This window comes from Crocodylus porosus, unplaced genomic scaffold (genome assembly GCF_001723895.1).
Source record: "Crocodylus porosus isolate Cpor-Errol unplaced genomic scaffold, CroPor_comp1, whole genome shotgun sequence".
Lineage (NCBI taxonomy): Eukaryota > Metazoa > Chordata > Crocodylia > Crocodylidae > Crocodylus > Crocodylus porosus.
Genome location: NW_017728943.1, coordinates 19,386,850 through 19,412,956, shown reverse-complemented (window position 1 = coordinate 19,412,956; position 26,107 = coordinate 19,386,850). Strand labels below are relative to the sequence as shown.

General features: G+C 43.7%; 2 protein-coding genes across 4 annotated transcripts in view; both read left to right on the top strand.

Moving 5' to 3' along the window:
* Positions 1-557: 557 nt before the first annotated feature.
* Positions 558-19,422, top strand: TIPRL (TOR signaling pathway regulator). 2 transcript variants are annotated; one of them, XM_019548840.1, is made up of 7 exons: positions 563-745; positions 8,460-8,639; positions 9,980-10,079; positions 11,747-11,878; positions 13,208-13,303; positions 14,777-14,839; positions 16,343-19,422. In XM_019548840.1, the coding sequence occupies exons 1-7, from the start codon at positions 645-647 to the stop codon at positions 16,496-16,498; spliced, it is 828 nt and encodes a 275-aa protein (XP_019404385.1). In that variant the 5' UTR covers positions 563-644; the 3' UTR covers positions 16,499-19,422. The 2 variants fall into 2 exon arrangements, 1 of the variants encoding a protein (XP_019404385.1); XR_002103486.1 differs by lacking the exons at positions 14,777-14,839; positions 16,343-19,422 and adding an exon at positions 12,223-12,486 and having other exon boundaries at positions 558-745; positions 13,208-13,290.
* A 2,408-nt stretch (positions 19,423-21,830) lies between these two features.
* SFT2D2 (SFT2 domain containing 2) overlaps positions 21,831-26,107 on the top strand; it is a 13,926-nt gene continuing 9,649 nt past the window's right edge. Inside the window, exons 1-3 of one of the 2 annotated variants that reach the window (XM_019548842.1) lie at positions 21,831-21,970; positions 23,144-23,230; positions 24,220-24,305. In XM_019548842.1, the coding sequence (XP_019404387.1) occupies positions 21,908-21,970; positions 23,144-23,230; positions 24,220-24,305 (236 nt within the window). In that variant the 5' untranslated portion in view covers positions 21,831-21,907. The remainder of the gene's footprint in view (positions 21,971-23,143; positions 23,231-24,219; positions 24,306-26,107) is intronic. The other variant, XM_019548841.1, reaches the window with a different exon arrangement.

The window sequence follows — 26,107 nt, the reverse complement described above, 5'->3', positions numbered from 1 at the left end:
GGTGGATGTGCTATCTTATATGAGACCAGCTGCCCAACAAAAGATATCACAACTACCCAAAGCAGCTTGCCTGCCTTGGATTTTGCAAGTGCTGCATCAATTAACCGCCTCAAAAGTTATCCTACATTTTGCAGACAAGGTTTTTTGGGTAAATCTGATATCTTTTATAAGACCAACTTAAATTGTTGGAAAACATTTTCCAACTATTTGAGTTGGTCCAATAAAAGATATCATTCACCCAAAGAACCCTGTCTGCCTATGTCCTTAGGCCAACATGGCTACAACCTATATTGTCAACACTTTTAGTATGATCTATTGTACATCGTATAAGGGTGGAAATTATCCTACAAACAGGATAACAAACATGCCCCAGGCGCTCCCTCCCCACCCTGGCTCCTCAGCTGAGAGTACAACCTCCCCCCAACCCAGTCACGGGGCTCAACATGGCAACCGCCGCGGTGACTTCACTCGGGCCGTGTCACGTGAGCCCCCCCTCCTTCCGCCTTTTCTGCTTCCGATGCCTAGCGCTGTAACGCTGGTTTCCGGTGACTCCGGAAGTGGAAGCAGGGGCAAAGAGGGCGGTTCCGGTGGTTCTGGAGCTGCAGCCTGGCTGCCGCTTCGTCGTCCGCTTTCTCGCCGCCGCCATGCACCCCGGCTTCCAGAGCAGTCGGCGCGACTTCACCTTCGGGCCCTGGAGGCTCAGCGCCGCACGCACCCACATCATGAAGTCGGCTCGGGTCGAGAGGTGGGGCGGCGCGGGGCGGGCGGGCGCTGTCTTCTCTCCGGGGGTGGGTGAACAGGGCCTAGAGCCGTCTCCGCCGTGGGGTTTCCTGGGGAGTGGGCAGCCCCTTTGTTGAGGGTTGGGTCCGGAGGGGCTGCGGCAGCTACCGGGAAGGATCAGCGGCCGCCAGGGCAAGCGTGGGAGCTCTGGGGAATGAAAAAACAAAAAACAGTGGGGCCTGAGAGCCAAGGGCTGAGATGAGTGGAGGTGGCATTGGGGCTTTCCCCTGTGATGAGTCAGTCTGCCTTTTGGTGTGAGGGGCAGGACTGCCTTGGTTCCCCTCTGACCCCAGGGTCCTGGGATGTGTGGTGCTGCTTGGGGTTTCATAGGCCTGCCCTCCTTGCGGCAGCTAGCTCTGGGTCTGTAAATCAAAAACAACATGAACAAATGGGTGCATGAGGCCTCTGTCAGAGTGGTCATAGCTATTTACAGCTGTCTAAACTCAGGTTGGCATCATGGCCAGTGTCTGACCCATGGAGCTGTTGGATCCAGCCTGGAGCCACATGGCTTTGGCAGCATAGGCCTTGCCCGCACGTTGATGCGGCTGGGTCCTAGCACCAGCCTTCCTCAGACCAAGCCAGGTCATTCCAGGCCACTGCTGGAAAGACATCGCTGACCTCTGAAAATGGTTCAGATGCTTCCAACAGCATTGGACCTTAGTGGTAACTAAATGTGGTTGTTTTAAGGCCTCAGATCAGACCACAGCCTTTCTTGACCTTTTGCTAATAGTATGTCTGTTCTGAAAGCTAGTGCATTGAATTAAAAGCTTATATGAGTGTGTCCCAAGCATGCAATTGATCCAGTATAAGATATCCTCCAGAAACGGCCTCGACTCGCGCATATCTCTGTTCATGTTGTTTTTGATTTTTGGGATTCATTTGCGTGTCATAATCTCTCTTAAGCACGCTGTTCGTTTGCATAACATTAATTTAAAAATTACATTTGCAAGCACCAGTGGATGAAATAATGAGGTCTGAAAAGTGCAAAAATAGCATCTCGGTCACCCTATCATCTCCCTTTGTTTGAGGTAGTGCTTTTTGCTTTAGTGAATGCCCAAAATAACTTTTGCTACAGTTTTTCACTTAATATCTCTGCAAAGCCATTATAGCTAGAGGAGATGGAACTAGGTGTGCACTGATAGAGATTTTTGGGGCCAATACCAATAGCCCATATTTAAGGAGGCATATCGGCCGATACCAATCCAGTTTCCAATACAGCTGCCTCCAGCTGGTAAGTCTGGTGTGGTGGAAGGGGAGGAGGGCAGGACACATCAGTGTCCTGTGGTGAGGGAGGGGACAGGGTGCTGGTCTAGATGTATTGGTGTGCCTCTAGATGGAACAGATCAAGTTCACCAGGCATGGATCTGTAGGAGACATTTACTGCATAGTTCATTAATTAACTGTGCAGTAAATATCTTGGCATCTACATGTTTACCCCTAGTAGGGCACATGAAACCAAGAAACTCTGCAGCGGCAGAGTTGCAGAGTTTATTTTTGCGCAGCAGCGCACACATGTAGATGCTGAGCCAGATGGCTGCCTGCTGTCTAGCTCCACACTGAAGCACCCTCGTGTCCCAGACAGCCCCTCTGCAGCATGTTAGCCTGGTTGGAGCAGTCCTGGGCTGCCAGACTGATCTTCTCACCCTCTGTCACTCCTTGCCAGCTGGGGCTGCTGTGACCCAGTTCAATGTGCTGCAGTCCAGGCACACGTGTAAACCGTGCACCTGGAAGCAATAAACTGCAGAACAATAAGCTCCGTGGTTTATTGTTGCATGTTAAATGGCTTGTGTAGAGGTACCCCAGACATGGTACTTGGTCAAGCTTTCCAGCAATACTGTACCAGTATTCCTCAAGCATGATTCTGAATTTATGGGCCAGTCAGTGTTTTGCATGTCTTCTGAGACTGCCTCAGAAGGATGAGAGTTTTTAGCGATATTGGCACTTTTCCTTTATTCGGAGATTAACTGTCAATTTTCAAGGACACCTGAGCCAGTTAGTTGATGGAAGTTCCCATTATTAACAAACAGAGCTATTTCTAAAATGGGCAGGAGAATGCTTAGATACCCTTCCGTAGGAGTGCACGCTCGCTCTCTCTCTCTCTCTCTCAGGGTTTTTTTGAGGAATATTTTGGTATTTCAGAAGAATAGAAGGATTCAGAAGGATTGAAGTTTTGGACTTCAAAAATGCAAATTTCAACAAGCTCAGGTCACTAGTAGGAGAAGTGCTGCAGGGGCAGCTCCCACTGCCACGCACTGCTCAGCTGGGAGCTGCTGGTCTGGTGGCTCATCTGGCACTCACCTGCTCATCCTGCAGCCCGTCTGGGAGGGCACGGGAGGTGCCCCTGGGTCTGCTCAAGGCCGGGTGTTGCTGCAGCCACGAATTCACCACAGCCCCCTCGCAGCTCTGCCCATCCAGGAAGAGCGTGGCACAGCCCCAGCCCACCCCATGCAGATCTGGGGGTGCACACACCCCTTGTGCCCTCCTGGACGAGCTGCGGGAAGAGCAGGCAAGTGCTGCACAAGCCACCAAACCAACAGCTCCCAGCTGAGTTGCGCGCAGTGGTGGGAGTTGCTCCTGCACCCCTCCAGACGAACCACAGCTCTGTCCTACACCTGCCCCACCCCAGCTGGGCAGCACTTATCCCAGCTCCAGCACCCCTCCTCCCTCCCTGCAGGGGCCTTGATCTGCCCCCCCCATGCCTTTTCCCCCTGCCTTTCCTTCCCTCCCTCACCCCCACACCAGACTTGCTAGCTGGAGGTGGCTCTCCATGCTGCCAGGTTGTGCTCCTTCCTCACTGCCTGTGCTGCACTGCACTGTGGCAGCACGCATGCACAGGCTACTTATTGGCCAAATTATTGGGCCAATTTCCAGTGTATTACATTTTCTTTATATTGGTGCCAGTTTAATATCAGGCCAGTGTATCGGTGCGCCTCTGCTAAACAGGGAAATCACGGTCCTCTTAGGAAAGAAGAAAGAGGCATACAAACAATGGAAGCTTGGGGCATGCCCCAAGAAGGACTATACAACAATGGCCTGCACTTGTAAGGATCACATTAAAAGGGCTAAGGCAGCAACTGAGTTAAAATTAGCAACAGGGATCAAGGACAACAATAATTCCTTCTTTAGGTATGTAGGAAGCAGGAGGAAAACAAGTGGGAGTGTGGGGCTGCTGCTCAACAACTTAGGACAGCTGGTTACCAGTGCTCAGGAGAAAAATGAACTCCTGAATAACTACTTTGCTTCAGTCTTTTACAGGGCCAAGGGGAAAAACATGCCAGATAAGGTACAGAAAGAGCAGGGTAGGAATGACCGCCTTCCTACTATTGCCATAAAACTGGTGTGTGACCAGTTAAAAAAATTAGACATAAATCAGCAAGCCTGGATGAACTTCATCCAAGAGTGCTGAAGTTGTTGGCCAAAGTCATCACGGAACTGCTGGCAAAGCTCTTCCAAAACTCATGGCACTCCAGGGAGGTCCCTGAGGACTGGAAGAGCGCCAATATTATGCTCATCTTCAAGAAGGGAAGGAAGGAGGAGCCGAGTAACTGTAGGTCAGTTAGCCTAACTTCTATCCCAGGGAAATTCCTGGAAACCTTTATCATGGAATCCATGTGCGATATGCTTTGGAAAGGTAGGATTCTGAGTGACAGCCAGAATGGCTTAGTTATGGGCAGGTCTTGTCTTACCAACTTCATTTCTTTTCATGATCTGGTAACTTGCCATCTGGATAAGAGAGAGGAGGTCGACATTGTATACCTTGACTTCCAAAAAGCTTTTGATTTGCTTTCCCACAATGTTCTCATTAGAAAATTGGCTTAACTGCTTGAAAGCAGGTAGATAGGAAGCTGGCTGTGGGGTAGGACCCAGAGAATTCTACTGAATGGATCTGTGTCTTGGCAAGAAGTGACTAGTGCTTTTTAACATCTTCATCAGTAATTTGGATGTGGGGGTGAAGAGCTCTTTGGCCAAGTTCACGGATGACACCAGGTTATGGGGAAGAGTGATCATGCTTGAAGACAGAGATCCAGGCAGATGTAGACAGGCTGGCAAGTTGAGCGGGTCAGAACCACATGAGGTTTAACATTGAGAAATGTAAAGTGCTCCACCTGGAGATGAACAATCCCTGGCACACCTACAGGCTTGGCAGCACCAATCTGATGAGCACTAGCAATCTGACCATCAGCAGTGCAGTGCTATGACCGGCAGGGCAAACAACACGCTGGCATGCATTAACCATTGCATCTCATGCAAAACTAAGGAAGTGATACTCCCACTGTACTCCCCACTGGTGAGACTACAGTTGGAGTACTGTGTCCGGTTCTGGGTAGTGCACTTCAACAAGGACATAGAAAAACTTGAGAGGGTCCAGAGAAGAGCCACCTGTATGATCAGGGACTTGCAAGACAAGCCATACGAGGAGGGGCTGAGGGACTTGGGCCTCTTCAGACTACAGAAGAGAAGGCTGAGAGGGGGCTTGGTAGTGGCTTACTGCTACATCAGGGGAGTACATCAAGAACTTGGTGAACAGCTGTTCACCAGGGCACCCCTGGGGAAGACCAGAAGCAATGGATACAAGCTCCTGGAAGGCCACTTCAGGTTCAATTCCAGGAAAAACTCCTTCACAGTTAGGGTGTGGAATAAACTCCCTCTAGTGGTGTAGCAGTCATCTACCCTGGAAATCTTCAAAAGGAAGCTGAACAGTCACCTCACTGGGGTCACTTGACCCCAGTTGTCTTTTCCTGCCTTGTGCAGGGGGACTGGACCTAGTGATCTACAAGGTCCCTTTCAGCCCCTAACAATCTATGAATGAAAGAGATGCGGGAGTAATAATTGACCACGGTGTGAACTTGAGCCAGCAGTGCTATGCTGTAGCCACCAGGGCAAATAACCAGGGCGTGCATCAATCAGTGCATCTCCAGCAAAACTAAGGAAGTGATTCTTCTGCTGTACTCAGGATTGGTGAGACCACAGCTGGAGTACTGTGTCCAGTTCTGGGTGCTGCACTTCAACAAGAATGTGAAGAAGGGCAAAAGAGTCCTGAGAAGGGCTACCCATATGATCAGAGACTTGCATGGCAAGCCATATGAGGTAAGGCTGAGGGATCTGGTACTCTTCAGCCTGAAGAAGAGAAGTCTGAAAGGGGACTTGGTAGCAGCTTACTGCTACACCAGAGGCTTACATCCAGGGCTCCGTGAACAACCGTTCACCAGGGCACCTTTGGGGAAAACCAGGAGCAATGGTCACAAACTCCTGGAAGACCGTTTCAGGCTTAACTTTAGGAAAAACTTCACAGCTAGGGTGTCCCGACTGTGAAATAATCTCTCTCTAGAGGTGGTGCAGTCAGTCACCTACCCTGGAAATCTTCAAGAGGAGACTGGATGGACACCTTGCTAGAGTCACCTGACCTCAGTTGTCTATCCTGCTTGGTGCAGGGGGGCTGGACCCGATGATCTTGTGAGGTCCCTTCCAGCCTACATTCTATTAATCTATGAATAATCCCACATTTTGAGAGGCTAAACAAGACAATATTTTCTGGCATATGGGATGTGAGTGTCTTAATGATAAATTGAAAAAGCACTGAAGATTTGGGGAGGTAAAATTGGATCCAGAAATACTTACTGCAAACAAATGTCTTAATGCTGGTACATGTTCCCTATGACAAACCTGACCTGAATTAGTCAAGTTATTCAGTTTAATTGCTCTGAAACAATTTTACATTTTAAAACATCCACTTTCTATGAATATTTGTTCTTGTTCGGTTGGCTGGCTGGCGGGCTGGCTTTTTTTTTCTTCCTATTTTGCGTTTTCATTGTTTGGGCATTAAGAGTATGGGGAACATAACCCAAAGTAGAATCTTATTCTTAACAGAGCAATGCCAAAATCAGAAAAAGCATTAACAACTTTATTAGGGAAGTAAAGGACTGAATTTGTCTTGGCAACAGAACTCTCTTCTGCCCTAGGGGTAGTCCCTCCAACTTGGAAATGTTGCACTAGTTGAAATAGTGACACTCAGCATATTGTCAGTACTGCATTTCTTCTGTTTAAGATTTAGGGTTTCATTCTCCATTACTATTTTTCATTTAATTAAGACAGTGCATTTGCATTCTGTGGAATGCCGTGTGGGGTAGCTCAGGTGGTAGAGCCTCAGACTTAATCTGGGCATCCAGGGTTCAAGTTCTTGCCAAGGAGGTGGCTGTTGTGGCATGATCTGTTGAGTCCAGGCCTGCAGGCAACTTCTGTGGCCTATACTTCATCAAAGGGTCGTATCTTCTGAGTGGGAGTGGAGGAACAAACCTTTTGGCATGGACTGCGTTTTTTGCTTTGCTTCATAGCATGAGACACGGTCCTTTTCCTAGGTTCTTCTGAGCATATGTTAACCAATTCCTTCCCTGTCTTTGCACTCTGGTCACCCCTGCTTTTGCCTATGACATTTTGTCGGGTGTGTTTGTTTCAGATTTTGCACCTTATCCTTATAGTTGAGGGTTTGAAGTGGTGATTTTGGACATTCCTTCAGTTAATAAATGGCTACCAATGCACAGGATTGCATGTAATGGTTCATGAAGCTCCTTTCCATTCCTGCATTTCTGTGGAATGCTATCAACCTAATCCACCTGTTTAGGCCTGTCTCTCAAATTATTTCTGGGGAAAAAATTGTTGCCAGCATTAAAATTTGCAGCGTTTATCTGGTTCTCTTACCTTTTCCATCTCATCTTTATTCGACTATATTTCATGCTTTTTGTGTCTTATTTTCTTTTTACTCATGTTAGTTTTTTTTAATTAAGAAGTTAAAGAGTTGGGAGAATTTTAAAGCTGTTGGAGGTGTTGTGTGGCGTGTCTGTGAATAGCATGTAATTTGCAGAAGTAGAGGAGGCAGTAAAAGGTATCGGGCAGAAGCTTTGAGAGAGTGTGTAAGGGATTAACTATATTTTCTGTTTGAACACTCCTTACCTCAAGGGGTCATAGTTTGTGGTTGAAGCTTCTTGGTTTGTCCTAGTATAAATAATTCATTAGACCCCAGATCATTCTCATTTGGCTGGTTTACAAACCTTTTAAATCATGGCAGGCTGCTGAATTAAGGATGAGCTATTTGGCTCTTTCCTGTGGCTTTTTACCTTGAAGGCCATTGCTTCTCTGATAAGCTGAAACTCATCAGTAGTCCCACACAGCTGATTGGAGAAGTGATGCTCTTTGAAGTACAGTAGGTGGAAAGTCCTGTGAAAAACCTGATTTCTATGAACATATATAAAAATATGTTCCCTCCAAGCCTTCTGAGACAGCCGTTCCAATGCAACTGTTTCTATTCTGAAAGCTGCCTCAATTTTAACTTGCTCTAAAGGGATGCTAAACTGAGCTTCCTTGTTTATAAAAATTTCTTGAAGTGCCAAGGTAGAGGGAGAGATACTGGAATATCTTTGCAATATGATTGCCTTTCCCAGGTGATGTCCCTACAAGAAATATCAAATTGTCAAACTGGGGGGCAAATGCAAAGTTTCCACAGAGCATTATGTGCTGATGGTGCATATCTTATTTTATTTCAAGGTGGCATTACCTAAATAATATTTATCATTTATTTAGGGGCAAGACCACTTAAATCGAGCTAAGCCTGGCTGGCATAATACAAAGTCCTGGAAATATTAGATGACTGTTTTAATAATTTAATCTGTCTCTCTCTCATGCAGGTTAGCTGAAGAATTGCATATGCCTTCCCTCCCAGAAATGATGTTTGGGGACAACATCCTAAGAATTGTGCACGATTATGGCTTTGGAATTGAGTTCAATGCAACAGATGCATTAAAATGTGTAAATAACTACCAAGGCATGATCAAAGTGGCTTGTGCAGAGGAGTGGCAAGAGAGCAGGTGAGCATTATTATCACAATAACTGGCAGGAGGTAGACCAGGCTGGCATCTTAGAAGTTAACTGGTTCAGAGAGACTTGAGCTGTCATAGCTAGCAACCTACTTCATCGAGTGCTATAAGCAATATTTGGGGATTTCTTCATGCCATGGGTGACTGGTGCCACCTTAGTCAGGGGGGCATGTGTTGTTGACTGGCAGTGGGGAGAAAGGGCGTCCCCCATGTCCGATCCTGCCGACTGGGGGGACCCTGAGCTCGCTGCCTGGGGTGAGGGTTCCCCCACGGCTGATCTCACTGCCCAGGGATGTGGGGATCCCCGCAACCACTCACTGCAGCTGCTTCCGGGAGCGGCTGCAGCGATTGGGCGGTGATTGCACAGGGGGCGCTCCTACCTACCCATCATCTAAGCAGTGAGCATGGCCAGTCAGGGGGTTCATGTGCCCCCCTGTGCATCCCCTATGCATTGCCATTGATTCATGCAGTGGGAAGGGGCATGACGCCAGGGTTTTATAGCAGGGTGGAGAGGGGCTGGAAGCCAGGATTCTTGGTGCCATTTTGTATTTGGTTTCTCTCTCACTCATTCATTCAGATCTAAAGTCTTTTAACATGTCTGTACCCTGGTATCCCCATCTAGAAAACTGGAGCAATTCATTATATGTGCCGCCTGCTTCTTATGAGCGTTGTCTTACTTCGCATCTATGGTATATCTACTAGTGCAATGAAGTGTTCATGTAACTGTACTACTTCTGGTGCCCAAAGCTGCTAATTCAGAGTATGTCAGCATAGTATTTGTACTATGTTAGACATACCTATGCTTAATTTCTGTCAAATAGTATTAGTGGCAAAAAAATTCAGTGGCTTGGTTGTGCAAGATTGACTGTTAATGTCCCCCAGTTGAAGTCAACTTAACAAAAAACCTTCCAGCATTAAAAATTTTTATATACTTATGTTGGTTCAGAGTTCTGTACTCGTCAAGTTGTTTTTGGTGCAAAGAAGATTTGGATTTATCCTAATGTCTAAGGAGAGCTGTACTATTGATTTTAATATCAGATATGTTCTGCTAATGCACTACGTCCTTCCTGTGTGAAAGGGTAGGCTGAAACTCCTGAGTACAGTGTCTGACAATGTCATGCTTGAGGGCATGCTGTCTTCACGCCTAGGAGCAGGACAGTTCTAGAAAAGTGGGCGGTAGTCTTCAAAATCACTATAGGTCCTGATGACACAGTTTCTGCACAGGAAAAATAAGGACAATAGTGTGGGCACTATATAGCATGCATCTTCCATGTGTGGTATTTTAATATTAATATTTATAACAGTGTAGCGTATTCTTTTCCCTTGTTGAGGACTGAAGCTGAACATACTAAGGAAGTTGTTAAACCGTATGACTGGACTTACACAACGGACTACAAAGGAACATTACTAGGAGATGCTGTAAAATTAAAGGTGATTTCATTTTAAATGTTTATTACATGGTACTTTGATAAACCTACTTGTATATTGTTTTACTGAAAAGTAAAGCATATCTAGAATGTGAATTTACATAGTTTCAAAGAGCTTCTGCTCTTGAAGGTTTACTGAGTGTTTTTAATGTCTATTTTTTAGGTTTTTTGTTTTTTTAGCAAAGAATGGTTCAAATAATCAAAATCTATTAATAAAAATTGAGTTGCCACAAATCTTAAGAATTTGTTCCATGAACAAATATGGAGTTACCCGTAATACTTAAGGACATCCCTCACTCCCTCCCAGAGCCTGGGACTCCCCAGTTACACTTAAGCTAATGGTCTTGCATGATTCGGTGGTACCCTAACCCCATGCAGTTTACTAGTTGGCTGTGAACCTAGATTTGGCTATTAGTGGTTCTGAGTTTGCAAACAGTGAAAATTGTTCTCATGGCTTTTCTGTCACAACCCCTCCCTGTTAGGTTATAACCAATTTAAATGAACCCTGAATTTTCTAGTGCCTTTTTGACTTTAAACAGTCATCCCCCTGTAGACAGATAATTCTTTTTAATCCACTAAGATTATTATAAAACACTTGCAACATTTTGGAGTATCTGTGATTGGCTCAGTGTCTCTGACTCTGATACCTTTTGAAAGGTAGAGGCAGCTTCAAATGTGCATGTAGAGCAGAATATGGAAAAAGATAAGACACCCAAAATTTCAGTGAAATTAAAGGGAAGGATCAGGCTTTCGTTAGATCTGCATAATGTCCTAGAATTTGAGGCAAAGCTATGTTAGTTACAACCTTATTTATACATAAAGTCTTCAGAAATATGGTAGTAGACTTGACATTTCCCCACTGTTTTGAAATCTAGAGCACAGGCAAAACTGGTCACAGTTGTTATTTTAAAATTAAGTTGAGCAAAACTCACATTCAGCCTGCACCAGTCAGCCTGATGACAGCCTGCGAGACATTGAAACAGAGGTTCCTGCTCAGTTACATATTTCTTGGAATGTTTTAACTTTTTTGTTGTGAGAAGCTTGAATGGGGGTGGTCTTTGACTGTATCATATAAATTAAAGAGTATTTACTCTAGGGCAAGGGTGTCAAATATAACGCCTGTGAAGCCGATCTGTCTCATCTGGCAAGGCCACTGAAAATTGGGGGCATGGCCAGGGTCATGTCCTCTGCTGCAGAATCTGGGTCCCTTGGGCCTGACAGACATGGCAGTCAGTGGCAGGACAGCGAGTGAGAGCTGACACAGGGCTGCAGCAGTAGTGACAGACTGTCTCCCTGGCTGACAGCTCCCACTGTGTTCCTCATGCTGGAGCTGGAGCGAGGCCTATTGCTGCAGCAGATGGAGCTGCAGCTCTGGCTCCTGCATGGGGCATGTAGTGGGCGATGGAGCCCACCAGCATGCCCCAGGTCAGAGTCCAAGCTGCTGCTGTCTCTGCTGCATGCTCCAGGTCAGAGCTGTAGCTGCCACTGCTGCTGTTTCTGCATGCCCCAGACTGAATCCGGCTCTTAAGGATCCCCATGGTCCAGACTTGGCCTGAAGTAGAAGGTGAGTTTGACACCCCTGCTGTAGGGGATTGGAGAATGAAGGGTTTCCAGCAGAAGACAAGCTGCAGTCTTTTAACATCCCCTTGATATCCTAACTTGCTTTTTTAGGTGGTTCCTACAACAGACCATATAGACACAGAGAAATTGAAAGCCAGGGAACAGATAATGTTTTTCGAAGAAGTTCTCCTCTTTGAAGATGAGCTTCATGATCATGGAGTTTCAAGTCTGAGTGTAAAAATAGTGAGTTGAATTACTTCCCATTTATATAACCCCACGAATAACACTACTTTCAAGGTAAAGTTGAAGTTAAAAGCACAAAATGCAGTGCCTAAAATTTTAAAATTCTTTCAGCTTAAGTAATGAAGTTGACATTCACACCATAAGTAAGAAACACATCCCCTTTAGTCCTACCTTGATGAAGGATTTCTCTAACACATAAGACCTCTGCTGTTTTGCTATGTCTTTTCTAGAAGATATAGCTTGTGCTACAGAAGAGGGGGGTCTTTTTCTGCTCTTTGAATATGTAAGTGCAGTAGAAGCGTGAAATATTAACACCAATATTCCAACATTCATTTCTTTGGTAGGAGATCGTGGAATCCCCTTAAATTACCATATTTCCTTGCATACACACAGCTGCAAATAAGACACACACCTTGTTTTTGGAAGGCAGAACATAGAGAAAAAGAGTTTTTTCCAGAGTCATGACCAACTGTATGACGTGGATTTAGTCCTCCTGGAAACATATTTGTCCAGGAAGTGTGGCATCCCAGAAAACAGTCTTGGTGAGGCAACAGGAACTTCTTGGTATGGCAGGACAGCAACAAGGCTAGGCTCCAGACCCTTGCAAGGTCAGTAGGAAGGCTGTTACTTCATTACTGTAATAGTTCTTTATATAAGTTCCTGTAAATAAATGCTGTTTCCATACTATGCGCCTCATCAAGGTAATGCTGACTGCATGCAGCAGTCTACTTGCCCTGAGCTTGCTCAGTTGCTCCTTTTAGATGCAAGCGGTGTTGATCAGCCGATAGCTACTGCAGATTGTTTAGCAGCTGTGAAAGGAGTATGCCTGGACTCTGCCCCTTCTGCTTGCTGGGCCCCAAAGAAGTGGCAGCTATTAAAGCACAGCACTGCCATGCTTCTGTTGCTGCTTGTAAAGAAAAATTAACTTTCACATTTAAAATACACAACCTAATTCTGAAGGGCTGATCGGAGGATGGGGTGGGGGAAAGATGCATGAGGTATGCAAGTAAATACAGTAATACTATGGGATTTTTCTCTTTTTGATGCAGGCATGAGGCCTGGCTAATGCTGACCTGTATTACAAACTTAATGGCTGCTCAGGAAGTGTAGTGCTCAGCTAGCTAATATATCTTCTCTTTGTCCATGCTTCAGCCTAAATTTTAGATTCTAGGATGGAAAGTTTTTGGTATTTGCTTTTAAAAACAACATTGTAGAAAAAATAGCTCAAGTTCAGATAGTTTAATCTCTGATCTAAATATTTAAATATATCATGTTGGCTTCACAGTAAAATAGTGCATATGACACATTATGATATCTTGTTTTTTGCAGAGAGTCATGCCTTCCAGCTTCTTTGTGTTGTTGAGGTTTTTCTTGCGAGTTGATGGTGTGCTTATCAGGATGAATGATACAAGGCTGTATCATGAGGTAAATGTTCATGTCTTACCTGTTTTTCATGTTTCACTTGGGAGGAAGCAGCTCTCACTGTTACTTCCTGTCAGATGAACTGCACAAGTTGAAACAGTTCAGCGCTCATGCTTGAACGAATAGGAGATGGCTGAACTGTACATCCAAGTTTGTTAGATCAGATGGATCTACTATGGAAGAGCCTAAATACGGCATCCTCTCCTTTCCCTGCTCTGAAGTACTCATAATCTCAACAGACAGACGGGTCACAGGGCAAGGAAAAGGAGGAATTGCACATGCAGTGAATAGTGCGACACTGTTCTTTCTATTATTTTCTTCCAGCCTCCAACTCCTAACAACATTCACACATCTCTCTTTTTTTTTTTTATTTGCCTATTTCAGAGAAGGGAGTGAGTTTTGGGGGCTTGCATGTAGAACTGAGCCAGAGTTCCTGGCTCTCAGTACTTTGTGTGGTGACTTTTGGGGAATTCATTTACCTTTTGCTTCAGTTTCTGATATCTAACGTACCTGATGGGATGTTGGAACTTAATTCATGTCTCTGAGGCACTCTGAGATACATAAGCAAGTTGTGGTTGGTCTCTTTCTATTATACTAGGTCAGGGGTGGGAAAAATATGGCCATGGGGCTGTATCCGGCCCACCAGGCACTTTCATCCAGCCCATGGCTCCCCGCAACAAATTGTACCCTACCCAGCCTTTCCATCTGCAAGGTGCCTACATCTACCTTCAACGTACCTTATTATGCCTCACTCCTACCCTTGTGGGCAGAAGGAAGTTAGAATCTGTTGTACTGTAGTCACACTTTGAGATGCTACCTTAGAGTATGAGTCTTCTACCTCTCAAGTCATGGAACTCCGTAAGCCTGTTGTTAAGCATTTGGAGACAGGGATTCATTATGTGGAATTGTCTGAGGTGTCACATTCCTTTTGTTGCCACTAGCATGTAAAGGCTGGCTGCTGTATTCAGTGTACCTGTTTCCCAAAAAGACTGAAAGGAGAGATGGCAGCCACCTTCGTTGGCAGGTCACTCAACGGCCACCTGGAGCATGCTACACTACCCTCTGCTTGAGGACGTGTCTGTGATGTGTTTTTCTAGACAAACATGCAAGTAATTCCTGACATTGTACTTGAGCCCCAGCATCTCATGTGATGCATAAATCAAAATTGAAGGTATTGCTGGCATGAACGTTGCTTGCTAGCACCTTCATTGTCCTTAGAATGTCAATAACTGAATTTCATCTAAAGATGAACAAGCATACTAAATTCTTGTCATACAGATAAATGACTTCTAGATCAAAATTACTAAATTTCTTTCCCTATCACGATGAACTTGACTTGAAGCTTTTGTACTGAATAAAATTCTCAGTTAGTCAAATTCAGATGTGTTTAAATTTAGTTTATTTACAAAGTTTACAAATGCTTAGAATAGTAGGAGATAGTTTTTTGTAACTATTTCACCTGTCTTCTCTTCTTAGGCTGATAAGTCCTACATGATACGAGAATACACATCTAGAGAAAGCAAAGTGTCAAGCTTAAAGGTATTAAATACATTTTTCACATAAACTAATTTTATTGTCTTATGACTGGCATAGGAAATGCCACACCAGATCAGAACTCTGCTTAGCGTGATGTCTTCAGGGAGGCAAAACTCTTCTGGCCAGTTGTGTAGTACTGTTTCATGATCAGTTAGTCTGTCATGCATAAGATCACATTACTCTTGTGAAGAGATATGGACTGAATGGGGAGACAGATTCAATTACTTATATAATTATTTAGCCACAACTTAAAGTACTTCCAGTTTCTTGTGGCAATGAATTTCACAGACTGACTGTGTGCATATACTGATGTCCATCGTTGAGATGACTTTCGGAAACTGTATAATTGACTTGGCTTACAGTTTAAAAAGTGCATTTATGCAACAGGACAGCCCTTTCAAAAATGACTGTAAAAGGTCCAATTATTTGGAATTAGCAGTCATCACTATTGAGTTCCATTCCTGATTGCACCTTTTGACTGTGCAGCTTACATGAGACTTAGATGATTCAGTCTCTCTCAACCTTGTTTCCTCAGTCTACAGAGGAACCTTTGGGCCAAACTTTCAGAGAAGTTCTGAGTCTTTTAACGCTTGGAGATCCCTGCAAGCTGTGTGCTACAAGACTAACCCTTACAGGATGTAGTTGTTGGCCTGTCTGATTCAGTTTACCGTAAATCCAAGTTCCTGAATCCAGAAAGCTGTCAGTGAGCTGGTTTCTCCCCTTCTTTGTTCTTCAAAATGTTCTTTTATTCCTTTATGAAATTGTTATAACTGCTTTATGTTAGACATACAGAAAACATGCCTTTTTTACTTCCTTAATTAAGTTTGCAGAGCTGCCTATTAATGAGGAAACAGTTTTCACTCATTTCAGAACTTCAGTCTTTTTTAAGGTTTCATAGTTTCTAAATCTTTGAAACAACAAGCAGCCCCACACGTTGAGTCAGGCTGAAATGTGGGCTTTATTCCAGCAGCTTTTGACTGTGCTCTTTTTTTCTAGGTACTTTTATAAGTACTTTTATATTAAATGAGAATAGCTTTTTCCTTGAAACTTCGTGCAAGTAATGTGGCTATTTTGTCTCTCAAAGATCCCACAGAGAAACTAATTTATAAAATGTCTTGGTCTTTTTCAATTGCTTGATTCTTGGTGTAAGATGCTTGAATGTGACCTGCTCTTTTAAATTCTTAGAATTAGTGCACTTTTGGTCAGAAAACAACCTTTTCTAGAACCAGGTTTTGCTCCCCTTGTGTGTTCAGAGTTCTGTAACTTTACTGATAGCTGTGCTGGGCTCTGTAGCCCTTTGAAGAATTGTACTGCTATCAACAGAACTTAGTACTACAAGTGCATTTAAATTCATAAAGTAAACAAAAAGGAGAGAGCTGATTTTTAAGCTGATGCTTAAAAATTTCACGGTGGAAGTTGAACTGTGATCCTTAAACTTGATTTTGAGCAGCTTCCTTTTATCTAATGATTTACATACTGCTAACCAAAATATTTTTTGCTTCTTAGCATGTTCCACCTTCCCTGTTCACGGAGCCTAATGAAATTTCTCAATACTTGCCTGTAAAGGAGACTGTGTGTGAGAAGCTAGAATTCCCAGCGAAGGTGGATCCTGAACCTACCCCATCACCAGAAACCACGTGCATGGAATCTAAATCAGTGTGACTTTATGTGGACTTACGTGGCCCCCATTCTGGAGACCATATGGTCATATGACGATTACCATTGGCATGGTTTCACTATTTGTGGAATAAAAAGAGTTTGGCTAATTTTTCTGTAGCCCTAAAATGTCGTTTCAGGCAGGTTTCACTAATGTGTTTTATTTTATTTTTTAATTTCAAACCTGCATCTGAAATTAATAATGGACTGATAGTAAACTGGAGTCTTAATTGGCTCGGGAGAATAAACTCCCCACCCTCCCTAGTAATTTTTGTTCTCTTTTTAGTTTAGACATTTGGTATGTTGCCTGAACCCTCCGTTACCAGTGCTCTGCATGAAGAAATTTTTGCTTCTGCTATCAAAAGGCAAATATCATTCACAGAATCAAGCCTCTATTTTTTATACAGGGTTCTTCTACAAAAAGATTTTTTTTCTCTGGTGTGTATGGTTGAGCTTCAATTCTCCCTTAGAAAACTTGCATGGCTTCTTGGGTGCAAGCTGACAAATCAGTGTAAGTACTTTCTCTGAATTTTAAATCCACATATCTTATAAGAGGCTATTAAGTCTTTTAGTCATGAATAGCTTAAAAAGCAGCAATGTGCAAAGCATTAGTGTCAGACACTACTGAAAGGTAAAAGCTACCTTGTTTAGGAGCTGCTAACTTGGAGCTAAGTGACAGGTGGAAATCAGCAAAAAGCTACACAGTGGCAAGTTTGTCAAATACCAGTTTTCTCTGAGGTCAGTCAGCTCAGCCTCTTAAGGTGCCACTAACATCTGTGGGTCTTGCATGGTGCACTGCTGACACAGTGCTTGGTTATGGAAATGCTTTGTACTTTTGTCTTTTTGGCAGCTATGCCATGTAGTTGGTGCCAATATAAACTGATTATACTGCTCTGAGAATCAAACAGCTAAATTCCTGGGATTCTTAGAGAACAAAACCAAACAAAATTCCAGTTCCTAAATGGGATGAGGATTGGCAGTTTAAGAGATGCAGGGGTTTATCTAGCCTTAAAGGAACACTGTCTGATGTTCCAGGCCTGAAACTTTTTGTCCTGCTGTAAATCCTACTATGAACAGAAATGCATTCATTTACATTTTATTTATCCTGTTCAAACTTGGTACCATTTTATAGCTAGAAACACTTACCCTGTATTACAATAAACACTCCTGCTATGGCATGAGAAAAAGGAAGTTAAACCGACTGGTTTAGTGCCATTACTTAGGTTGAATGGAGTACAGGAAACAAGTGTTGGGTGTGGCAAAAATACCTCTGTTAAATTGATTTACTAGTCGAAGGTGGTAGCAATAATTCTGATATGGGACACAATTGAATGTCATCATCTTATAAACAAGCATGTATTTCTTATTGTCTCTTTGCATTTAAAATATGCAATGTAGAGTGAGCCCATTTTGATGAGATTTAATTTTTTTTTAAATGCAAAACTAAAATAATTAAAATAATAGTTTTTAAGATGACAATAACATTTTAAATAAAGCTACAGGCATCTTAATGACAGCTATTGTTGTTCTGAAGATTCACTTCATCCTTTTAGTGGGGTAGTATGGGCTTGTAGGTAAAGCCTGGGACTGAAAGGCAGGAATGCAAACAGTAATCTTTGCTCTGCTACTGATTCATTGGGTGACTATCAGCAAGTCACTTAACCTCTCTGTGCCTCAGTCCTCCATAGGAGTGATACATGCCTACCTCGGAGGTTTTGTGAGGATGCAAGTGGGTTATCCTGAATATACCATCAGCCTTATGTTTGGAAAAGATTAACTTAATATCCAAAAGTATTAACCACTTTGGTGTCATTTTTTTAAACTAGAGGTGAGAATGAGACTACTTCTTTCAAGACTAATTAACTCCCAGACAGATATTGTCTAGGATCATTTAAGATGAGGGATGAATTATAGGCTTGTGGCCACTGGGAGGCAGAGAAGTGCTTGCACTTATTTGCTTTCTCTCCTCCCCCCCACCCCCCCGCCCCCCACATTCCCAAGTACTTCAGAGTATGGGAAGGAATGGATTGGTTCTCACTCAGACTTTCAGATCAGAATAAAAAGGGTGAAGCTAGTAAAGAAAGAATGTAGGTACAATAAATTTGGAAAGGGAAACATTTAGAGATGATTCAGTGAATTGGGGAAAAAGGCAAAGGAAGGAAACAATTAGGACCTATTTGCATAGACAAGTCATTCTTAATGCTATACTGTATTTCAGGCTTACACCACTTTTCAGTGTGTTAGGAATTATAAAACAAAATGTTTTAAACATAATAATGCTGATAATTGAACTAATAATGATGAAAAGCTGAACTAATAATGATGAAAAGTGAGTTGGGAGAGTGACAGCATAAACATGCTGTACCTATATTTGCTAACTAAAAATGTTATGGTTCAGGTTTGGTCAGTGTTAACACTCAGCCCTGACCAAACACTGGAGTATGATGGAGAGAGAGTCACAGTCCATGTATAGTATTGAGAAGTGCTGCACTATACTTTTGTTGTATTGTGTAATCTAGCCCTCCAATTACCTTAACCTTTTCTGATTGGTTGAAAGTTTTCTTGACCACACTGGACATTTGTGGCTCCATCTCTGCTGGCTTCTATGCCTTTCTGTGGAACATGCACCTCAGAGAAATCACAAGATCCTATTACAGAATTCCCTGCAAAGTAAAACACCACCTGAGTCGCTTCTTTTTTTGTCACTAACTCTGTTATGCTGTGTAGATGAATACATATGAAGCAGTAAAATAAGTTGGTGTATTTAGGGGGGAAAAAATCTCTGGTATAGGATTCCCAGTGGAAAGAAGCAACTGCCAGTTTTATGGGCTACAGACTGGGTGGGGGCCGTGTGTGTGGCTGTTTTGTGGTCAAATGTGTGTTGGTTTACACTTGTGCTTGTCATTAAATAAAATGTATGGAACATTTTACAGTCTTGTTTGTCTGAGCTTTCATTAGAGAAGTAAAAAAGAATGACTCGTGCTCCTTAAACTTGGGTGACAGTAGAGATGTAGTCCACATAACTACCAGTATCTGAAAAGGTCTCATGATAAACCTGCTTCATACATGTAAACCAGTAGGGTTGCATTTCCCAAAATACTGGGGAATCCCCAACTTCAAGAGCAGAGACCTGAAGAACTTGTTTGGAAGCTTTCTCAACTACTGTTGGAAAGTTTTTGGGGTTCTTTTTTATCAGCAGAGGGCTCTGCTTTCAGAAATTTGGGAAATGCATTGGTGTGTAGATTTCAGAGCTGATGTACACTTATGGCTTTATGATGGGTCAGTTTCCCCTGGAGGGGTGCAGGGTATTTAGGGCCTGTGAAAAATCAGCTTTTTCCACTTTTCAAGATTTTTTTTTCTTTCTATATACTGTACAAAAGCAGAAAGTTAAAACTTAATATTAGGACCATTAAAGGATAATATATTCATAGCATGTAAAATGTATCATTTAAACAGTCTTGGTTTCAGAATCACAATACTCCAGCAGCTCTCAAAAAATAAATAATAATGAATCTTTCCTGCTTCCTCTCTCAAAATAGTTACTGGATGCTATTTAAAACACAAGTCATGCCAACTACGTGATGGTGCTCAAAAAAGCTGGTAAGGGCAGTGCACAGATGCATATCTTTTTTTTTGTGTGTGTCTACAGATGTGCTTTTATACTTTTGGAGATAATGAATGTCTGAAGGTGGTTTCTGTGGTATGACTCATGTCAGTTCTGGCACACCCTGTTTTATTAGCTGGAATGCATTTCCAGACGTCATAAACCAAGTTTAGTAATCAGTTGAATGGTCAATTAATAAATAAGCCTGAAATGTGCAGATAGCTTGGACTATTAGTTTTTCTCATTTTCTAGACATAGTTGGACCTTATAATATTTCTTTCCTGATACAAATACTTTTTGTACTGGAAGCTGAATATGCATTTCAAATGGTTTAACCTTTCTTGCCTCTCATCATCATCATCATCATCATCATCATCATCATCATTATCATAAACTGCAAAGAAATTGTTCTTTGCATTGCTGCTGTGATTAGTTCTTAAACTAAACTAAGTTCTTAAACTTATCCCACCCAATTCTTTAGTGTCCTGACACTAAAGAATTGGGTGGGACCTAAATGCATTTATTTGGAAGATAAGGATGTTAAGCTTTTAAAAGGCGTTTACGAAGAGAACCTGAACAGAAACAAACAGTTTAAGAAAAGGATGTGCTTTGCAAAACAGGAGAATAGTATTGCTCTCTAAACAAGCAGAGATATAGCTATTTTTTTCTTTGGCTGATTCTGCAGGGTTTTACCAAGTGCCCAATCCAGAGCCCACAGCGTTGATGAAAACTCTACAATGAACTTCCATAAGAGTCTGAACAAATGCATCCTGTTGGCTTTTCCTTGTAAAGGTCTGATTCCGTAAACACTGCCAAACCAGTGCATGCACAGGAACAGCGTGTAAATTTTAGTGTTTACAGAGAAATTAGCAGGATCTGCCTTAAAACAGAAAAACTGGCTGTTTAGGCCAGGATCCCATCTCCTGGCATTTCCTTCCAGTGCTGACTGCCCAGACATGGCCTTGTTCCTAATAGAAGTCCAAGAGAACAGCCTGATGGAGCCTGCTGGACACCCCTGAGCTACCAGCACCAGCTCTGGCTGAGGGAGGAAGAGAGCAGCAGGCTGCTGCAGGCCAAGGGTGCTGTCAGCTGGCTTTTCCCTGCAGAGGAGCCAGTGTTGCCAGGTCTTGAATATGAAATTATTAGATTAGGAGCTTGAAATTATTGCATTTGCTGAAAAAACTATGGTACACTGAAAAAATATTTAAACACGTCATCGCCTTATTTACTTTATATTGCTCACTGTAACAGCCAGTGACTGAGTGAGAACTCTGTCCTCAACGTTGAAGTGTTTATTTTGAGGCCAGCAGTCCTAAGAAAATGGTGACAGCAAGCCCCAAAATAGGTTAAGACTCCTTGAGAGTACTTTTACTATTATTGATCGAGCATGGCACAAGAGTTGAAAATTATCGTACAAACACGATCGTTATCGTACGCCCGGCAACACTGAGGAGCCCGGCCCCGTCCCTACCCCCGCCTGCCCCAGCTGAGGGCTGAGGCGACTACAGCTTCCAGCATGCCCTGCGCCAGCAGCGCCTAGAGCAAGGGCAGGGACTACCCCACGCGGCATGCACTGTGCCAGCAGGACCCGAACCTACGCTGGGACTACGGCTTCCAGCGTGCCTTGCGGCCGCAAAACACCACCATTCAGGCTAGTGGGTGGAGAGTGACTACGTCTCCCAGTATCCCCCGCGCCAGCAGCGGCTGTGATAAAGTGGGGCGGGCGGTGGTGCCTGCTGGGTGCTGTAGTCACGGTGCGGGAGTGGAGTCGAGTCGAGCAGAGTGGAGCCGGGCGCGGCGCGGAGCCGACCATGGACAAGCTCAAGCGGGTTCTGAGCGGGCAGGACGCCGAGGAGTCGGGCGTGATGAGCGAGGTACCTCCCCCCTCCCCGCCGCACACGGGGTGCGGGTTCGAGGCGGCCGCGATGCGGGGGCGGGGGGGCTCTGGATTGGGGGCGCCCATGCTGGGACGGGGGGCGCTGGGTGCTTGTGCCCTGCCGCTGGCTGGGCACGGACAGCGCAGGGGCTCGTGGAGGCGAGGGACCTGGGCTCAGCTAGTCCGCAGCATTCAATAGCGACCTTCGGCTACCCGACGGGGGTCTAAAGAGGAAGGAGCTGGACTGCTCTCAGTGGTGGCAGATGACAGACCAAGGAGCAATGGCCTCAAGTTGCAGCAAGGCGGGTGTAGGCTGTACGTTAGAAAAGACTCTCTAAAAGAGTGGTGAACCACTGGAACAGGCTACCAAAAGTGGTGGTGGGACCTCCATCCTTGGAGGCTTTTAAGGCCCGGCTCGACGCAGCCCTGGCTGGGATGATCTGGTTGGGGATGGTCCTGCTTTGAGCAAGGGGTTGGGGTATGCCCTCCTGGGAGCACTCGCTTGCTATAATTTCAATGGTGCTCTCTGGATTTAGCTTCTCACAAAGATAAGGGGTGGAAGAAAAGCCACTTGTAAGCACCGACTGTCCAGAGACTAAGACCATAGGCTGGCGATCTGGGCATGCCTGCTGATGAGTGCAGCGGAGAGGCTAGGGTTGGTACTTATCGTGCTGGTAGTGACAAGCTACTCCCTTCCTTTCACGTGTCTGGGACTAGTTAGGGGCCTTGTCCTGTGGGCAGCATGCAGCTGTTGCCTGCTGCAGCTGACATTTGGCTTGCCACAAAAGTGGAGTTCTGTGCTAGTGGTACTGATACTGTGTAGGGGGCTTTTCACTAAATGTTGTGATCTTGTGGAGATTCCTGCCCTCCCCCCACCCCCAAAAGGAGCATAGGCTGCTGATTTAAAAAAAGCAACTAAGCTTGCTTGGAGTTGACTACAAATTGATATAAAGCAGGGTAGATATGTACTTTATAGACCAACTAACTACATTAGAGTGTATGTGCATCTCTCTGAAATTTGATATTTAAAGAAAACAGATCTATACTTTATGGAATAACTAAATTAGATCTCTCTCTCACTTGCACAAGTTGATATATTAAAAGAAACATGGGTCCTTACTTTATAAACTCAAGGTATTTGTTTTTTGTGTGTTGGTTTTTTTAATTCCAGGTGATGGATGCAACTACATTAAGCTGGGGCACACGAGTGAAAGGTTTCATTGCCTGTTTTGCTATAGGAATTCTGTGCTCCATCCTGGTAAGACCCCTGTCAATTTTTGCAATAGGTTTGGGTTCCACATGCAACAGCATGCATTGTAAATAGTTTGGCGAAGGCTGCAAAATATGCCACCATGAGCCATCAAGCTAGCACGGTATTAGCATGCATGAGGAATGAAATGTTAGGATCTCCCAAGAGACCTCCACCCCTCATCCCAAAGTGGCAGGCAAACTGGCATGCACTCTGACCCCATAAAGCAGGGGTTCTGTATAGGTGTGTTTGGATTGTTGCCTATGAGAGAGAGCCCTTTGAAATGGAGGCATGACACACACAAAATAAAGATGATGGGTCCTATTCTTCTGAGTTGTTGAGAATTGAATGGTGTAAACAGGAATTGTTCACTGATATGGTACGTAATTCCTCAGTTTCCAAAAGGAATGGTGGCAGTGGGCAAGTACGCTCAAGTACAGGGTCTTAGACTGGATGAAGATTGAGATGGTACAAGCTACAGATTTGTTTATATAGGCAAAGATGTGTAGACGGACTAACAGGATTTTGTTGCTAAATGACAAGTCAAGTAAAATGTAACTGTTATAGCAGAGTTAGGTGCACCCCTAATAAAAGTATGAGCCCTTGATATGGTAAATACAGCTTTGTAGATAGTTGTGCATCCTTTTGTGTCCAGGTACTAGTATTCCTACTTTTAAAAGGATAAGATATGCATAAATGGTCTATTAATGCATAAACTTGATTTCAACTCATTGATTTGCCACATACCTGGTAAATGCAAGATACTTTGTTTATTAAGAAGGTCATTGGGCTCCAGTGAAATCCTTTGATTATAACAAAGATTGCAAGCAAACACAAATCTGTGCTTTTGTTACCTACATTTAGGTTTAAGTTTCCCTACTGTTCTGCAGTATTTTTTTGAAGAGACTAGTGGGGGGCAGGAGGAAAAGGTGTGTGAGATGTATGTATATATATATGGTAACAAAATAGTCAGTCACTTTCCTGATCTATCTTTTCAGGGTACATGCCTGCTGTGGGTGCCAAGGAAAGGCTTAATTCTTTTTGCCGTATTTTATACACTGGGGAATATTGCATCCATTGGAAGGTAACAAACTTCTCTAACAGCTCTCTCATACCAAGGCAGGGCAGTTTGCATAGAATGATAGGGAGTGAGTGCTCATGAGTATTGAGTGGCAGAAATTAATCTTGTTTTACGTACACACCTCAAACTGAGAAAATGAAAACAAATAATACTGATCTTTCAAACCGGTCTTGTTTTATAAAATGGAACATTTTCTTGTACTTTGGCTTTTACTGTTGAGTCAAATAAGCTATCTATGTGTACATGCAGGCAAAAATAGGAGGAATGAGATGTCATGCTTCACAGCTTTAGCAGATTCCTACAGGGGTCAGGAAAGAATCGATATAATTATACTGTTCTTGATGCTGTTACGGTTGTCTGCATTTCCTTATGACCCATAAGGTATTGGTCCCTCTAGGTTGGTAGACCATCATCTTCTATCTGTTGTGAAGACTCTTGCCGTAAGTGTAGCCATGCTGATGTCCCAAGAAACCTCCTGGGCGTTGTTGTAAATAGCTCAGTGAAGACTGAAAATGTGCTGGCACAAGCTAATTGGCTAGCAAGGTATTGGAGTGCAATGAGGAGTGGATTGACATGAGGAATAATGTTCAAATGAAGCAGAGCTCTTGATTTTTCATAAGCTATACTTTGAAGTGCTAATACTGTATGGAGCATTCCATCTTGGAAAGGATGTAGCTGAGCTAGAGGGGGTTCAGAAGTGATGAATGAACAAGCACCTAGAAACATTCCTTTGGGGCAAGAGGCTGAAATAGATTACAGTTTCCTCACTACCTGATGCTGGAGACTGACGCAATGGAACATAAGCATATAGAATGAACAGTTTAGATGAGACAGAAGGGGAGTTTACATTCTCCCTGTCCATGATGCCAGAAAATGGGGACATTCAACCAGGGTGGATTTAATTTTTAAATCAAATTGATTTCAATCACTGGTCAGGAAGCCTTGATTTAATCATTGTTTTCTACAAAAAGTGCATTCTTGTTGTTTGATATCCTCTGTTCATTTAACTTCTTGACACTTTGCACTTTTAGAGAGAGGTAAGGGCTTGACTCATTGTACACAAATTTGCAGAGAGACAAGAACTCTGATGGGTAGGTTATCAGGTATATTATCTCTCTTCTCCATATACTGCTGTTAACAAGCGTGTTATCTCTGGAGGGACAAATCCACAGTTTGAGAACTGAAACTAAGCATCACACACAGATTTCATAGACATTAGGGCTGGAAGGGACCTTGGGAGATCATTGAGTCCAGCCCCCTGCCCGAAGGGCAGGAAGTTGGCTGGGGTCAAAGGATCCTAGCAAAATAAGCGTCCAAACGCTTCTTAACGGAGTCCAGAGTAGGTGCTTGCTCCACCTCTGGAGGGAGCCTATTCCAAGCCTTGGGGGCTTGGACAGTATAGAAGTTTTTCCTTATGTCCAGCCTAAAACGGTCTTGGAGGACTTTGTGACTGTTCGTCCTTGTCATCCCATGGGGTGCTCTGGTGAACAGCTGTTCCCCCCCAAATCCTGATGCACACCCCTGATGTACTTATAGGCTGCCACCAGGTCTCCCCTGAGCCTGTGCTTTTCCCTACTTAATGGGATCTTCTAGACTGAGCACTGAAAACCATTCTGCCCAATGGGACTCTTTAATCTTTACTAGGCCTGTCAAACAGTTAACAAATTTGATCATGATTAGTTGCAACTAATTTTTTTTTTTTTTTTAATCGTACAATTAATTGCAATTTTAATTGCACAGCTAAGAACTCAAAATGATATGCAGAAAAATGCAAAATTATGCAGGTACTCTGTATGGTTCCAGGG